The sequence below is a fragment of the Acanthisitta chloris genome, unplaced genomic scaffold (assembly GCF_000695815.1).
Source record: "Acanthisitta chloris isolate BGI_N310 unplaced genomic scaffold, ASM69581v1 scaffold3880, whole genome shotgun sequence".
NCBI lineage: Eukaryota > Metazoa > Chordata > Aves > Passeriformes > Acanthisittidae > Acanthisitta > Acanthisitta chloris.
In genome coordinates, this window is record NW_008649787.1 from 46,869 (window position 1) to 64,004 (window position 17,136).

A 17,136-nucleotide genomic window follows, 5' to 3' on the forward strand; every position below is an offset into this window, starting at 1 on the left:
TCTGCTTTGGTTCTCTACTTCTTATTCAACTATCATGAGACATACTGTTTTTCAGGCTTTCATTGTTAGACAGCTGGACAGACTAGATCGTTTTTGTGCTGAATGAGATGCTACTGCAACTCTCAAAAAGAAAAACACTGAATATCATTATGGCAGAAGATGGATTATGATAAACTGGAAAAGTGAAGATCACTGTGAACTTCAGAATATAAAATAATCTCATTATCTGAAGTGAGAGAAACTACAGTAGTGCTGAAAACTGCTCTGTTCAGGAGCATAAAAGGAGTGAAAAAGAGTATGTAGTTGTTAGAAGTGTTACCTTTGCTGTATTTGATTTTGAAGGTCATGAACAAAGGAAAAGACAAGGTTAACAGGTTTTTTTGTCTAGGTTTTTTTTTTGTGGATTTTTTTGGTTTATTTTTTGCTGTTTTTTGGGGGGGTGTTGTTTATTTTTGGGGTTTTTTTGGGAGGTTTTTGTTCAGGATTTTTTTGCATAAAACAAATTAAGGAAGTAGCAAAATCAGGGTTATTGGTTTTTGTTTTGCTGATCTGGATGAATGGCAATATTTAATTTGTGCTAAATCCTAAATGCTGCTGTATGTCTTTTGGAGAGGTATTTGAAGAGGGTTATTAACACAAAGGATATTGCAGAGTCATTTGAACAAAGTGCTGCAAATGGGTCTGAACAGACAAGCACCTAAATCTACAAGTAAGTAAAAGAAAATTGATTATTTGGGAGAGATGGAACAGGAGAGAAAAGACTAGGATAAGGATGATGATTCCTACATTGTGTGCAAATTAATAATCTCCATGTTCACAACAGTGATCACTTAAAATAGAAATGAGATCACATTTAAACAGTTAAGTTCTTGAAGCCTCTGCAGTCTTAGTGCCATTTTAATGGAAAACATTCCCCTTCAGCACATTTACACCATTTTCAAGTAAGTGCAAATGTATCATTTGCCAGCAAAATTGACATTTCTGTGCTTTTCAATTTCCAGACTGACTAAAGAGTTCTCCTACCCTTCCAACTACCAGACAGGAGGAAAAGAGGCAAGTTATCAAGACTCCTGCTCTCAACATTGAAGCTCCTTGACTTAAAAATTGCTTTCACCTCAAATGAGTATGATTACAAGGCAATCAGTACTCCAAAATAAAATGCTAGATGAAAATGTATTAGACCAGTTTTCCACTGACCAGAGTTTTTATTTGCATAACACAGGTGGGTTGAAAACTGCTTAGACCGATGGTCCCAAAAGATGGTGATCAGTGTCTTGAACCCTGGGCAACACATGCTGTTCCCTGGAGTCTTCACTGGGAATGATATTTTCATATCTCCATCATTAACAGGAATGTTACTACAGAATGCATCACACACAGATTTCCAGGTTGCAGTACGCTGAGGAGGTGAATCGTGGACAGACAAAACAACAGAAATTTGATCCAGAGAAACAGTGGGAGACCAGGAGACAGTCAGTCTAAATATGAACAAGTGTCTCCATATTGCTCATACACTAATTCAGTCAACCAGAAAGGATTAAAGAAATGTTTCTTCAAAAGACATCTGTGGATAGGATGTAGAAATACGTTGCATTATTTTAACCATTTCTGGTGAGTATTTTGAATATTAGGTGTACTTTGCTACTGCTGTAACATAGAGAGATGATGAAGGCTAAAATATCATAGAAGCTTCCAAAGAGGAATTGCCTGGCACATTTTTTATTTCAAAATCAACATGCTGAAATATACTATAGTGTTTTGACTGTGTTATGGACTTCAGGTTTTGAATGCACAGAAGAACTGGATTGAGCACATCTATTCAAATATTTCTGTGAATTATACTTTTGCATGTAAATGCAGCATTGCCCTCTGCACAGTACCAGCACATTTGCACAACTCTGAGGGACTAAGTGTTAGTAATCTGCTTCATTGGCTCCTCCTTCCACCCGTCTTCCCACAACTCCTCTGTTTCCACTGACAGATGTCAAAGTGATAAATATTCTCTCTAGGCATGAGTAACATGGTCATGGGATTCAAAGAGATCTCACACACTGTGCATTTGAGCAAGAAAGTACCTGTGCAAACTCCCTCTACTTTTTTTTTCTCCCAGAGTGGACCTGTACAACCTGCTCAAGACACTGCCTGTCTTCCTGTGTTGCTATTGGGATTTTATCTGCTCATTATTTATTCCAGACAATGTTTTCTTCTGACTTTCAAAATCAACTGCCAGAGGATAATTCAACTCTTAAAAATGTTGTGAGGTGGAGATGACTGTAACCATATCTGGAGAGTGGGTGTTGAAAAGTAGCTGCAAACAGAGCATAGAACATGGGGGAATTGTGTAGAAGAAGTCTTATATTGGATATTTTTTAAGACAGGTCAAAATAACAATTTTTATCATATGATTCATCATTATATTAAAAGAGGAGGCTGGTATCAAGTCTTTGTTGATGTTTTATTTTGCTTGAGGGCTAGAGCTCACATTAGTATACCACTGTTACCAGTTTATAGTTTTTTGCAGCCATAGCTGGTTTTTCATGATGCTTAAGGACTTGTCAGGCACCACTTTCAAAAGAAATATTAGCTCAGATAGGTTTTTAAAATTTAAGAAACAATTTAGGCAATGAATAATAGGGAATACTCCTGTAATCTATGACTAAAAAATTGAAATATTAATATATTTTGAGCATGAGAGCGCTAGGATTCTTTGAACAATTTTAACATCGCCTGATTTGTCTTTTCTTAAATGTGAGCCAGAGACGTGTCCATCTTTTACTGTAGAAGTAGTTAGATGTACATGCATCTTCTCTTGTGTTCATATATCTTGTTTTATATTTTAGCTAGAGCAGGCTAATAGTACATCACCTCTTCAGTGCTTCAATTAAGTTGCTAAGCTACCTTATGTCTCCTGCTTCCAGTCATGTAACCTCATCCCACAAATATGAATGGCTAACATCAAAACAAACGTGCCTCAAGAATGCAGAGCATAAGCAGAAATTTGGAGGTGAGTGATGTCTGTGGGAGGGAAAAAAGTGTGCATTTCTTTCCCTTGTTATAACCATAATTGCATTTTTTATGATCACATGCAGAGGAAAATCAAGCATGAAGCATTTCCTGGATAATTTCTGGGTGAAGAGAGTAAATGGAAGGATAAATGGAGATGAGAACAAAGATAATGTGTAGAGAAAGAGAGGAGACAGAAGAGAGATCGACAGAGAGACAGCTGGAACAAATGAGACAGTATTATCTGGATGTAGCTTCTCTCTATTCTTGCCAGCCTCACCCACTATAGCTCCACCTAAGTAGGTGGAAGGGAAAGATCCTTATGTTGTGGGCACTTCCAGTATGGAGAGGTTCGTGAAGCAAGGGATGCTGTGTCTGCTTCCCTGGGATGACTTGAAGATGACACATTTCTGGCTGCAGGTGTAGAAAAAATATCTTATCAGGGGAGATGATGTTCTCCCACATCAGCCTCTATATAATTGTTCTCACTGGTCTCACACTGTAGCTATGTTCATTAGGGACAAAGTATGCAAGTCCTGTCTGTGGCACAAGTTAGTGTATACTGTATACTAGTCCAGGGATCAGTAACTAGATAATAAATCTTTTTAATTCTGTTTTGTGTTATGTCTTGACAAGAAAGAAAATCTCACCCTTTCAGCAGCTAACTATTCTTTCATTTAGAGGATGCTGCTAATCAATGATGCTTTCCAAAATGATAAATGTGGGATTTCCTGTGCTGCAGGTTATTTTGTTTGTTTTGGTTATTTATGTTTCAGCTTTATGAAGCAATCTATCTGGAGAAAACCCCAGAAATGATTGACTGAGTCTTTTGTTTTGATATAGATCTTCATAACCATAGGTCTACAGCAAATCCAAATGTGAAAGTAAAATCATGCTTCACCCTGGTGCTGAGATATTGTGCTGGTTTGAGCTGCAGTAGAGTTAACTTTCTTCACAGAGGCTAGTATGAGGCTATGTTTGGGTTTTGTGCAGAACACAGAGTTGATAATGCAGAGATGTTTTTGTTATTGCTGATGTTTTTGTTATTACATAGAGTCAAGGCCTTTACTGCTTTCCGTACGGCCACGTTGGCAAGGAAGTTGGGGATGCATGGGAGACTGGGAGGAGACACAGCTGGGACCGGTGACCCAAGCTGACCAAAGGGATAGTCCATACCATATGACATCATGCTCAGTATATAAGGAGGGAGGAAGAAGGAGGAAGGGGGGACATCTGGAGTGATGGCGTCTGTCTTCCCAAGGAACCGTTACGCGTGATGGGCCCTGCTCTCCTAGAGATGGCTAAACACCTCCTGTCTTCGGGAAGCAGTGAATTAATTCCTTGTTTTGTTTTGCTTGTGTGTGCAGCTTTTGCTTTCTCTATTAAACTGTCTTTATCTCAACCCATGAGTTTTTGTAGCTTTTACCCTTCTAATTCGCTCCCCCATCCCGTTGGTGGGGGAGTGAGTGAGAGGCTGCGTGGTTCTTGGCTGCTGGCTGGGGTTAAACCACGACACATATTGAACAGAATCATAGAATTTTAGGCATTCGAATGGACCTTACAGACCATCTAGTCTCAACCACCCTGCCATGAGCTGGGACACCTCCCCACTAGACCAGGATGCTCAAGGCTTCATCCATCCTGGCTTTGAGCACTTCCAGGGTCTGGGCAGCCACCACTTCACTGGGCAATCTGTTCTGTTGTCTCACCATCCTCACAGTAAAAAACCTTTTTCTAATATCTAACCTAAACTTCCCCTCCTTCAATTACCTTCAATACAGGTAGTTTTGTTTCCATATGTATACTGTATTCCTGTATCTCTTTACAACTGTTCACTTTAAAACTAGCTAATGCATAGAAGATGAAAAAAGTTTGAGAGGTTGTAGGAAATAGACTCTTGCATCAGATACTGGCTCCTCAGTAGTCTTCCTGATAACTGTCAGGAAATGTTCCTTCAAAAAAACTTCCTTGCCAACATTACTTTCAGGTGCAGTGACTGACTTTCCTATAGCCTCCATAGCTTTAAAATCCATCTGTATTTAGGCTTTGTTCAGTATACTTGTTTTTCAATCCTCAGTTGCAATGCTTGAAGAGGTAGCAGCAAAACAACTTTTGTCCTGTCTCTTCATATTAATTTGGCAATTTTTCCCTCCTTCTTCTCAAGGGCTTTCCCTGATAGTCTGCACAGAAGCTGACTTTCAGCTCATGGCAGGTAAGCACAGGGACATCCTTCCATATGGTCTTTTAGGAGATTTAGTGACGCTTTTGTGTCATTACCATTGTATGACCTCCATTGCTTAGAGGCTGCAACTGTCTCCTGTTGTTTTCTTTTATCTCTTCTAAATACTGATTTTTCTTTTTCTGCCCAATAACCTGATTCCTGATCATGTCAGGGCTTCCACAATCAACTCCATCATCTTTTCCATTCAAAAAATAAGAGTATGATGAAGGCTATTACCTGGAACAAACTACTTTATTCAGGACAGTTTATTAAGCCCTTTTTGACTTTGGCTTATGTTGATTTTGGTCCTTAGGTGGTCTCCATTTCTTAAAAATTTTAAGAAGTTTAGAGTATAATGCAATCTGGCAACATATCTTGCAAATGGACAGATAAGGTATAGAAAAGTTAGCAAGACAAAAGAGACCTGGGAGAGACAACCAAGAGAAAATAAGTATTCTTTTCTTCCTTTCCCTGTTCTTATTTTGCCACACACACAAGGCAGAGCAATTTTGTGCTGCAGAAAGGGCAAGAGTAAACCACAGCAAATGACAGTCTGAAAAATAAAAGGCTGTCAGTTCAGGTGCAGGAATTCTGTAAAACTGCTAGTACATTTCTGTAAGATGGCTAATTAAAAATCAATATTAAAATACTACTCGGAAAAGTTAAAGAATGGAAGCAAATCTTTCATAGCACATCTGTTTTCCTGTAGCTATTGGTAGCTTGTGCCGCATCTGAATCTACTGTGCTGTGTGATGTTTCAGAGCAGCTCAGAATCAGCAGCCCCTCCACTTTCTGCAGCTCCCGAGCCCCATTGGCTGAAAGGCAAAGCAGAGGCGGAGAGTGCCCCGAGTATTTTTCTCTTCCACACGCTGTAAAACAGGCAGCCGGCACGCTGTCTGACAGCGAGACTGGTGTCCGCAGTTTGAAATTAGTTCCTGCTCCGCAGCAGTCACTTGGGCATTTTATTCTTGCCTCTCCTAATGGAAAGGGAACAAAAAAGCCTTGCAGCATACCAGTGAACTAAACAGGAGCTGACCATAGGGAAGAATCTGGTGCAAACTTACAGACTGTTGGGACTCTGTGACATAGATCACCAAGGTAAATGTGATGATGATCAGAAGCTGCATCTGTGAGAGTGTAAACCAGTATTTCTGAGTCTGAAACCTTATTTTGTCACAGTAGTTAAAGCGTTCTGAAATGCTGCCTGCCTTCAGTGCTAGCTTATTTTTCTTTTCTTCCTAAGCTGAAAAGCCAAAGAAGGTTTTCAAAGGAATGTAAAAGGAGCAGGAGTTTTAAAAGCAGGAAGCTGAAAGGGGATCACCATAAGATGAATTTCACCCAGCACCGTGGGACCCTCCAGCCTCTCCATTTCTGGAACCACAGCTACAGACTGCATGGAGGAGCCAGTGAACCCAATGCAAAGGGCCATTCCTCGGGAGGCTGCTACGAGCAACTCTTTGTATCCCCTGAAGTGTTTGTGACTCTGGGCATCATCAGCTTGCTGGAAAATGTCTTGGTCATTGTGGCAATAGCTAAGAACAAGAACCTCCATTCACCCATGTACTTCTTCATCTGTAGCTTGGCAGTGGCTGACATGCTAGTGAGTGTATCTAATGGATCAGAAACCATTGTCATCACGCTGCTAAACAATACAGACACAGATGCACAGAGCTTTACCATAAACATTGACAATGTCATTGACTCAGTGATTTGCAGCTCCTTGCTTGCATCAATTTGCAGTCTTCTCTCAATAGCAGTGGACAGGTACTTTACTATCTTTTATGCCCTCCAGTACCATAATATCATGACAGTGAAGCGTGTAGGGGTTATCATCACATGCATCTGGGCTGCTTGCACAGTCTCAGGCATTTTGTTCATCATTTACTCTGACAGCAGTGTTGTCATCATCTGCCTTATTAGCATGTTCTTCACTATGCTCATTCTCATGGCATCCCTCTATGTCCACATGTTTATGATGGCTCGGATGCATATAAAAAAGATTGCTGTTCTTCCAGGGACTGGCCCTATTCGACAAGGGGCCAACATGAAAGGGGCCATCACTCTCACCATCCTGATTGGAGTTTTTGTTGTGTGCTGGGCTCCATTTTTCCTGCATCTGATTTTCTACATCTCCTGCCCCTATAACCCTTACTGTGTGTGCTTCATGTCCCACTTTAACTTCTACCTCATCCTCATCATGTGCAATTCCATCATTGATCCACTTATCTATGCATTCCGGAGTCAGGAGCTCAGGAAAACATTCAAGGAGATTATATGCTGCTGTAGTCTGAGAGGGCTTTGTGATTTCCCTGGCAAATATTAAACTGAATGGATAGATTTATTACTGTGTCCACAACATGCATCACAGACTTCCAAGTCTTCATATCCTCTTTCTCAGCAGAATTTGGTTTAAATCTTTGAAACTGATCACCTCTTTCTGTCTCCTCTCCCTCTCATCCTTGTATTCCATTTGCATGTAATTCATATTTTTGTATAATGTTTGTGATGTCTGCAGTTTGTAATTTATTTAGCTGGAAAGAGAAGTAGCACTTCATACCAGTGTTTAAGTAAGTAAATAAAAGTAATGATGAATGTGAAATACTAACAAACATGAGCAGCTGTATATTCCAACTGCTGACAAAATAAATAACTTGCCTGACTTACAGTACATATTTGCTGATACTGTTCCTTATTCTGTTGAAGTAATTGTAGCTATCCACTACATTATAGACAGCTTAAAATAGAGCATATGCTTTTTTAGTGGATTAGAGGCTCTCTGGAATTAGAAGGCAGATTGTTCAGAAAGGTTAGTGAAACCAACAAATTTTGAACTACTTTTGTTTTATTCCACAGCAGCAATTCTGTTGTTACAGTTATTGCCTACAACAACAAGGTTTTTCAAACACTTGCTACATATAGAGTTGAATGCTTAGGCTTTGGGCTGGGTTTTGTTTTCAAGATGATGTATGTCTGAGATTACATTTTTGCAAAGTTTAAATTGCTCCCTGGAGCATCAGTTAGCCCTGGATATGTTTGCCAGACTGCCAACCAGGTAGACTATCACCCTGCATTTAGCAATGAAGCAGGTACAGTATTAACTTTGACAGTGCCAGCACCAGTGCAAAGATTCACTGAGAGATTTACCTGATGAAGATGAAGAGGGAACTTCAGTTTGAACATTCAGTCCTTGTTTGGATGTGCTATAGGGAACAAAGTCTCTGTGCTTCAGATGAAAATGCATCCTTGTTGGAAACAAGCTGCCCTCTGTTCTGAAGTGTGGTGTTAGCAAATGGGATCCACCATCAGGATCTTTACACAGGAATCGAGGCATGTGTTATTTTGGTGTGAGCACCTCCAACCATACTACATCACAGGGACAATGCTATCCCATGGAATGAGTGCTGGCTGATGAGTCTGGTTACCCATGCTCTGTATCTGGCAGACCTGTGTGCTGCTGCTGCTTGAATTCAATTCACCTTTACAGGCACCTAGGTGATGTGTTCTCTGTTTCATGCTAAAAGACCACTGTCTCCACAGGTTATAATAGGGACCTCATGTCCCTGATATTAGGACCTGTGGAAGTGTTTAAAGTATAAATATGGGCACACAGCATTCCTTGAAGATGACCCTTAACACCTTGGCAATATCAGCTTCTATGTAAGGACACAGAAAAATTAATTTATTTATTCCCAGAAAGTATAAAACACAGCAGAAACTTGAAAATCTAGAAAGTTCTGATTTAAAAACTCAAAATCAAATGTAAAGCACAACTCAGGTTTTAATCCTGAATATGTGATTTTACCAAGATGAACAGTGAACAAAAGAAAAACAAGATGAGCAGTCTTATTAATTCTCTTGAAAGCAGCTTGTTCCCTCAAGCTGCATGTTCCTTTATTAAAGAAATGAAATCTATTCAAAGACACCAATGTTTGCTACCTGGGATTCTTTTCCAGACAGAAGCTGATCTTTCAGTTGTGGGTAACTTTTCAGGATATTGTAAAACTGTGACAACATTTGCTCCTCTGTCAAAGACCATGAAGAACTTAATGTGGGTCTCAGTATTTTTAACTTCAGTTTACTTACAGGGAGAGCAAGAAAGTAATTTGACTTTGTGCACAGAAGTCTCTTGGTACACCAGCAGCAGAGAAATCAGGTCTCCTACACCTACTCTTTTACTTGGACCAAGACATGGACCATGCTGATTGCAACACACCCCTATTACCTTCTTTCAGCTTTAGTAAATGATATTGACACATCATAATGTTTGCAGGGTGAAAAATGTTAAAATATATATATGACATTAACTCTACTTATTTTCTTTTGGAATAAACTATAAGCATTTCAATAATACATTCCTACCTGGTTCCACTGGGTAGAGAATAAAAAGTGCCAAAGAAGGAGAATGCTCAAGAAGAGAAAACAAGGAATGTATTTAAATCAATAGTCTATCCAAAAATCTAATGGACTTTATTAAAGGCCTTTCCCACATAAGACATGATGCATTTTGCTATGCAAAAATGTATGCAATGCTCAGACAATAGTTTAAGGCATTGCAGATGCTAGTTTGAGCAAGGCGCAAATCTTACTTTATATTTGTTTTGTTTCATTTTCCATAGCTGTTTTAGGCTGGCAAATTATGATATTGGGCTCCAGATTTTCCTTTTGTAGTCCATGGATGCAGAGTGGAAAGTGGCACAAGAGCAAAATGCTACCTTAAGTTCTTTGAACATTACCTTGAAAGATTCTGTTTCTTCCCTGAAGATATACAAGGACCATATTTAAATTTAAATATCTCTGAATTCTGAAAAGACTGTGTTTCTGCAATTTACTTTCTGAACTTCCAGTTGATTCTTAAAACTGACATTCTCTTTTTATTTTTTGAATTTTTTTTTCCACAACCCAAGTGCAAGAGAAATAATCTATTTACCTCAATGGTTTTCTTTTCATTTCCAAAAAAAGAGGTGTGTATCTCTTTTGTGCTTATTTGAACTAAGACTAGTCAAGACATTTGTGACTCCATTAGGCTCTAAATTTCATTTAGAAATCTAATTTTAAAACTAGCATATTCCAGAGTGTTAGCAGCTCTGAGCTTGCTTAGCGGCTCTTCCATGTTTATTTCATAAAGGTAAATATACATACATTTTTTAATGGAGTTTTTGATTAAAGAGGACTTTTTCATTTATGGTATCAGTTTTGAGAGTGTAATCCATTGAAATTGCTGGAAAACCTGTTACATAAATAATTTTCCTATTCCCAGATAGTCTGTTCCTTCTGAGTAGCTGAATCAGTTTCTGTTTGCCAGAGCCATAGAAATCAGAGTTGTGAAAGATTAATAAATTAGTATAACTTGTTGGAGATTGGGGAGAGAGGAGGATTATTTTCCACACTCTATTTTCTGGAGCTTTGTTCTTTTATTTGAAAATCTTCCAAGAAAATGTGATTTCTTTCTTTAAATATCTGGGACTCTAATCACTTTAGCACTTAGCATTTTAATCAAGTTAGGCAACAATGTCACATTCCTCTGTGGCAAGGAAATGCTTTGTCTCCATTTTACAGGTGTAAGGATTTACATTTTCACTTCTGCTGAAAACAAAAAAGGCTAATGGATTTGGTCAGCCTCCTAGAATGCAGTCTTTGCTTGAGCTGGAAATCGATGGCAGTGTTCTCCACACTTCCCCAGTAACTGACTGAAATGTAATGCACAAAACTTTTGAAGAAAATGTCCCTCTGCAAGAAGGACATTTCTTTAGCTTAGAAGTAGTTTTTGAACAAAGCAAAGGACTCTGAAAAGGACTTAGGAGGCTGTAGTTGGTCTCAGCAGAGTGGATTTTGAATCACTATCCAAAATCCCCTTTACAACCGAAAGATGCTGTCATCTGGAACCAAGGAGAAATGTTCCAATGGACTCACATTGTTGAATGTGCAGCAACAGTGATGCCTTTAGTTATGCCTTTTAGAGTTGCATGGAGTACACATTATTGATGTAATTCTAAAATTGCTTAGAGGCTGTTAAGATGATCCTATAATACAATGTATTCTTTGGAGCCTCCTTCCTTCACAATCTTAATCCTGGTAAAGAACTTTGGTCCTGATGCCATTTATTACACAGTGTGTTGCTTATAGGCTTGCATGAGAATTGCAGTTTTAATTCCACTGGAAGGAGGTCTCTAAAAATGTACCACTAGACATGCAATCTTCATTGTATTTCCAGAAATTACTTCAGATTTTAAAATAATATTCTGATGCCTTCCATCATATCTCAAGTATCCCAGAGTTTTCACTTTGGATAAGATACTTCTCTGACTTACAAATAAAAAAACAGAGACTTCACATGACACAGGAACTGTCCACTGCTACTTCAGATATTCAGTCATATAAGCCAGGTTATGAATTGACCATGTTTGGCTTTTTCCTTTGTTTCAAATGGTTCTGTTGTCCTTGCAATTTTTCATATTTTTGCTCAGTCTGTTCATTGAATAAGAGATTTTCAGATCACCCCCTTCAAGTTTGTAATGTAAAAGTATTCACCAGTTCTGCTTTTACCCATTTTGTTCCATTTCAAATATTGTTCAGTTGTTTCAGTAGTTAGCTTGGTGTATTTCTGTATCTGTGTATTTCTGGACTGTCACCAATCTGAATTCCCCAAGTCATCTTCTGCCTGTATGGTGAGTTTGCTTTTGGCAAACAGCAAATGCCCCCACCCTGTTATTTGTTCATGCCCCATGTCAATGGGATGAGGAGAGAAAATAGGAAGAAGAGAAATGAGAAAGCTAATCAGTCTGGATGAAGACAGTGATATCTCTTACCTACTACTATCATAGATGAAACAGACTTGATTTGGGGATAATGAATTTAATTTATGGAAAATTAAAATATTTACTTAGTGATTCAGCTAGAAGAAAACAAATAAAAAATTTAAAATGGCACCCTTTTTGCCCCCAGTGTTTCTTCTCAGATACAACCTTACTGTTTCACTCCCAACTCCTCCAATTCCTTTCCCCTGAGCAACCCAGAAGGCTATGGAATGTGGAACTGTGGCCAGTCCACACCAGTTCCTCTCTGCCGCTTCTTCCTCCTCACATTTTTCCCTGCTCCATCCTGGGGCCTTCCCATGGGCTGCAGGGAAACACCTATCCCAGCATGACCGAGGAGCTCAGCCATGCTGCTGTTGCTGCTGGAATGGATTGTGTACAGCATGGGGCAGGTCCAGCTGCTCCACACAGGGCCCACCCTGGCGGAACCACCTGTGCTGCCACCAGGACAGGGACACCTGCACTGGGTACAACATGATGGAGAACACTGTAAGCATCATTTCAGGTGAAGTCCCATTGCTCCGTACATTTTAGTTCAGTTTCACAGAAAACTCCTCACCTTGTATGCCTCTTTCATGTCCACAGTGTCTCTTTTGTGTTTTGTTTTTTTCCCCTGAGATGAACAGTCCAAAATGTTCTCCTCTTGAGCTCTTTCCTGCGGAAGAACTCTCACTGTAGAGTTTCAAAACCTGTTATTAGCTTCTGAATTAACGTCTTTGAATATTGCATTCTTGAACCCCATCTTATTTCCATTATTTCAATCCTCGGAACAATGCACTTTCTTTCACCTACTGGATTATAGCCCTTTCTGTGGAAATGGCAGCCAGATATGTACTGCTGAGATCTGTCCCTGGCACATCCCTCTGGACACAGCCCTGCAGCCCCCATGTAACCAGGGAGTCCATTGTAAATTTTGCGTACATTGTGCCACACATTGATAAAATGTAATTTACATAGTCTTCCAGGTGGCAAAAGAGAACCAAAAATCATGTAGGTGTGCAATTTGACGTACGGAAATGGCAGCCAGATATGTACTGCTGAGATCTGTCCCTGGCACATCCCTCTGGACACAGCCCTGCAGCCCCCATGTAACCAGGGAGTCCATTGTAAATTTTGCGTACATTGTGCCACACATTGATAAAATGTAATTTACATAGTCTTCCAGGTGGCAAAAGAGAACCAAAAATCATGTAGGTGTGCAATTTGACGTACTTAACTATTTTTGAAATAATTAAGTATTTGAAACAAACATTCAATAGCTTACTAGAGCTTTACTCTTTGTAAAAGGCAGCGGGTGAGTAAGCAAACAGAAGTCCAAATACACTTGGAGCCAAATTCAACAGAGCATAAACCAAACACTTTATTCCTGTGATAATCTGCAGCAACCATTTTGAAGTGCAGAGGAATTAAAACATATTATGAAGATAATATTTTATATTAAAATATCATCTCTTGAGATAGCATTTCTTTGCAGCTCTGAGATTTCTTCTCATGAAAACTCAGGTCATGCAGAATTCAACAGTACATCATAAAAAACAGCCAACAAGTGTTCTAAAGCTGTATTAGTACAGCCTGAAAGCTGATGTATTTAAAAAAAAAATCAAAATTGTTTTCCACTTGAAAGGGGAGACAAAAGAAGGTGTTCAAAATTATTTTCTACTTGAAAGGGGAGACAAAAGAAGGTGTCTGAATTTTTGTTTTGAAAAAGTTTATTAAATTGCTACTATTGAGGTAATCATTTTCCCCACTTTCTCAATTTTGCCTGTAGAAGAGAGTATGAAAGCTTTCTCAAAGGCAGAAATTGTGCAGATATCTGTCCAGAGATTTAACTGCCTGTGCACAAGCCTGCCAAGTGTTGATTGACTCATGGGTTTTAGCATTAAGGCATTGAAAGGCATCTTACAGTGTACACCATAACATTATCGCTGATGCTTTGAATTATCTGAATATACATACAGCCACAGTAAAACTGGGAAAAAGTCTGGCTGTGCATGAAAACAAGCACAAATTGTGCAGGTTGAGTAGAAATAAATCTTTACTTATTATCATGAAGTTTTGCTGGTGACATGAGATGAGGAGAATGTAATTGCTTTCCTATTATTATTATCTTCAGCTTCACCCATGGAAATATTTTTCTCATGAGTAATACAGACAGCCTAATTTCCCCTCTAAGACAAGGATGTAGTTCTCTGTATGAATTGTCTCCAGGCCAAACAGGATGTTACCTCGTGCAATATTAAAGGTATTGCTGGTAGAAATTCTCCTTATTTGTGAACTGTGTACCAGTGCACACCATTATAACTCAGTTTGGGACTCTTCATCACCAACCAGCTGCCCAAGGCAAAGGATTGCGATAGTGAATCTTTTTGGGGAGTCAGGTAAAGCAGAGATGATGCATTTCCACTGCTATACAAGCAGCTTCTTTCAGACTTGAAGATCTGCTGGCATATGCCATACTCAACAGCTGGGCATTTCAAGGAAGGTTAATCTATGTACTTGGACTGTAAATTTGGTTCTGGCCCTATCATGGAGGATTCATATCTGTGAAGCACCCATTATTCCTGCAGGAAATCCCATATTTCTCAGCATCTTAGAGGAACAAAATGACCCAGGCTGTTCCCTTCCCTGAAAGCAAAATATAGCACTTGTCTGGTTCAGGAGAATGGGGCACTGGTAAAAACTCAGATGTACAATCTGATTAAAATAGTTTCATGTTAGTTCAAGTTATTTGTTAAAGATGGCTTCATGCTCTTACAGGATTTGAAATGGGCCATGGTTCAAATACATCTTTGTACCAACTTCAGAACTACTGTCCCAATAAGAGTTTGGTAGTAGTAAAATACTTGTACTAACATAAAAGGAGTATGGAATCTTATACAACATGTGGACCCCATAAAATATATATATTTTCGGCCAAATTTTGCCTAAGTTTTAAGAAGGCTTTACCTACTTCTGAATACCAGCCAGAATATTTGAATATCTGATTTTGTATGACACAAAGTTAGGATCCTTTGTGCATCCATATATTCTGAATACCCAAATATCCTTTGAGTATTCAAATATTGTGGTCACTTTATGAAACCTCAGTCAACTCTGGCATGTGCCTTAGTTGTCAAATACAGAATTATAAACAGTGCATCATCTAATCCATTCCCAACTTTCCTTTGATCTCTGTTTTAGCTCTCAAAGAAATATTGTGATTGCCTGCATAGAACTGAAATGTTCATGGTGGTTTAGACCATATAATCTGCCTGCATGTAGATATTGAAAAATAAGATCATGGACACTCTTGGGACTAAGACTTCATTTTCCCCTTCAAATAATTGCAATTTTTTGATTTGTCTGTGGGAGTAAAATCAATGAGGTGAATAAGATGCTGTCTTGTTAAGTGAAATTTAGATAGAAAGAGGCTTTTTGAGGCAGAGTGGAGGACTGTTTTAATTTTAATGAGTCAAATGATGTTTTCTGATGAAAAAGCAGTTTCTCAGACAGAAAGGTTTGCAAATAGATCATAAAGCAGTGATAACTTTGCACTGTCTCACTATAAAATTGATATAAATATCTGGTAAATAAAGTACTGCAGGCCTGGACTTCTGCTTTTTCATTCTTTTCAAATGCTGTGAAGAGTGAATTAATCCTTTCCCTAACAATTTAAGGGGGATGTCCATAAAAAATAGATGCATGACAGAGAAAAGAATTATAAGCAGCAAGCTTACTCTTCCAATGGGAGCAGTACGGAACACTTCATGGAGCAGATTCAAGCAGAATTCAGAAACTGTGATGGAAACTGTCTATAGACTTGGGGAACTTCCTGCCAAAGAAAACTGTGAGTGCACTGTTTCAAGGAAGGACTGCCCAAAGAGCTGAGGGAGAAATTCAATTAATGTTCCTAATGGCACACATGTGCTTATAGCTCAGAAAGTCTGTAAGCTGTGAATAACTAGAAATGGGTGAAGTATTACAGAGCAGCATCATACATTACTGCTCTCCCTAGCCACTTTAAGGGCATGCTCTTCCTATTGGTCTCCCAGTTAGAGAATCATTCTTAACTAAATGAAACTGCCTGGGAAAAAAATGTAGGGAGGTGAAGCTGTAAGACACAGACCTGGGGAAAGCCAAAGAATGACTGAAAGGTTGAGAATCACTGGAACAAAAATTTAAATTATGTGGGACAGGAGAGAGACACAGAGTATCCTGACTGAACCTGCCACTTCCCCTTAGGTTACCTAATGCAGTTAAGAATGATGTCAAATGAAGTTTTGGCCAGAGGTGTGACTGGGGGAGGAAACAGAATCAGGCTACACCATCACCAGTTCACCTCCATCAGGCTTCTTCCTCCAGTGCTGAGGATGACCAGCATGAGAAGTTTGGCCAGAATGTGGTTTGTGAGGACTTAGATGGCCACTGCTCAAGGTAGGTCTGCTCACATTAACCCCATATGGAAATGTAGGACAGCAACGGCTGTTCTCAGACAACGCTTCCCTATAGGAGTTTATCTGATGTTCTGAGCTGCTCAGGAGATGAGTCCAGTGGACAATTTGCATACAGATGCAGGCATATTTTATCTAGGCAGTATAAAATGCTTAAACCAATGTGTGTGCATCTGTGTGTGTCTCTTTGGTTGATAACCCTATCCCTAGGTTCTTGTGAAGGAAGTGCTGCTGCCTGGAAATCATCTGAAGCCCAGATCATTGCTGTGGCTTTCCCCTGTGGCTGCCTTCACCCCAGTGAGATCAAATCTTATTGTCACATCTGCTCTTCTCCTGGGAAGAGCTAATTTGTGTCCTGGGATGCCTGAATACCTTCTCTCTTCTTGCTAAACCTCTCAAACTCCAAGCTTTGAGGGATCTGGACAAACTCAAGAAGTGGGCCCATGAGAATTTCATGAGGTTTGACAAGACTAAGTGCAAGGTACTGCATCTGTGTCAGAACAACCGCTGGTATCAATGCAGGCTGGGGGATGAACAGATTGAAAATAGACCTGCTGAGAGGGACCTAGGGGTGCTGGTGGATGAAAGGCTAGACATGACCCAACAATGTGTGCTCACAGCCCAGAAAGCCAACAGTGTTCTGGGCTGCATCAAAAGCAGTGTGGCCAGC

At 39.4% G+C, this 17,136-nt stretch overlaps 1 protein-coding gene across 1 annotated transcript; it reads left to right on the forward strand.

Moving 5' to 3' along the window:
- The first annotated feature begins 6,162 nt into the window (after window positions 1–6,162).
- Window positions 6,163–7,547, forward strand: MC4R (melanocortin 4 receptor). The gene has a single exon (XM_009071699.1). The coding sequence runs from the start codon at window positions 6,552–6,554 to the stop codon at window positions 7,545–7,547; it is 996 nt and encodes a 331-aa protein (XP_009069947.1). The 5' UTR covers window positions 6,163–6,551.
- Window positions 7,548–17,136: the final 9,589 nt, after the last annotated feature.

Excerpts from the sequence above, each read along its gene's own strand:
- MC4R (XM_009071699.1), top strand. The coding sequence starts at position 6,552 with ATGAATTTCACCCAGCACCGTGGGACCCTCCAGCCTCTCCATTTCTGG.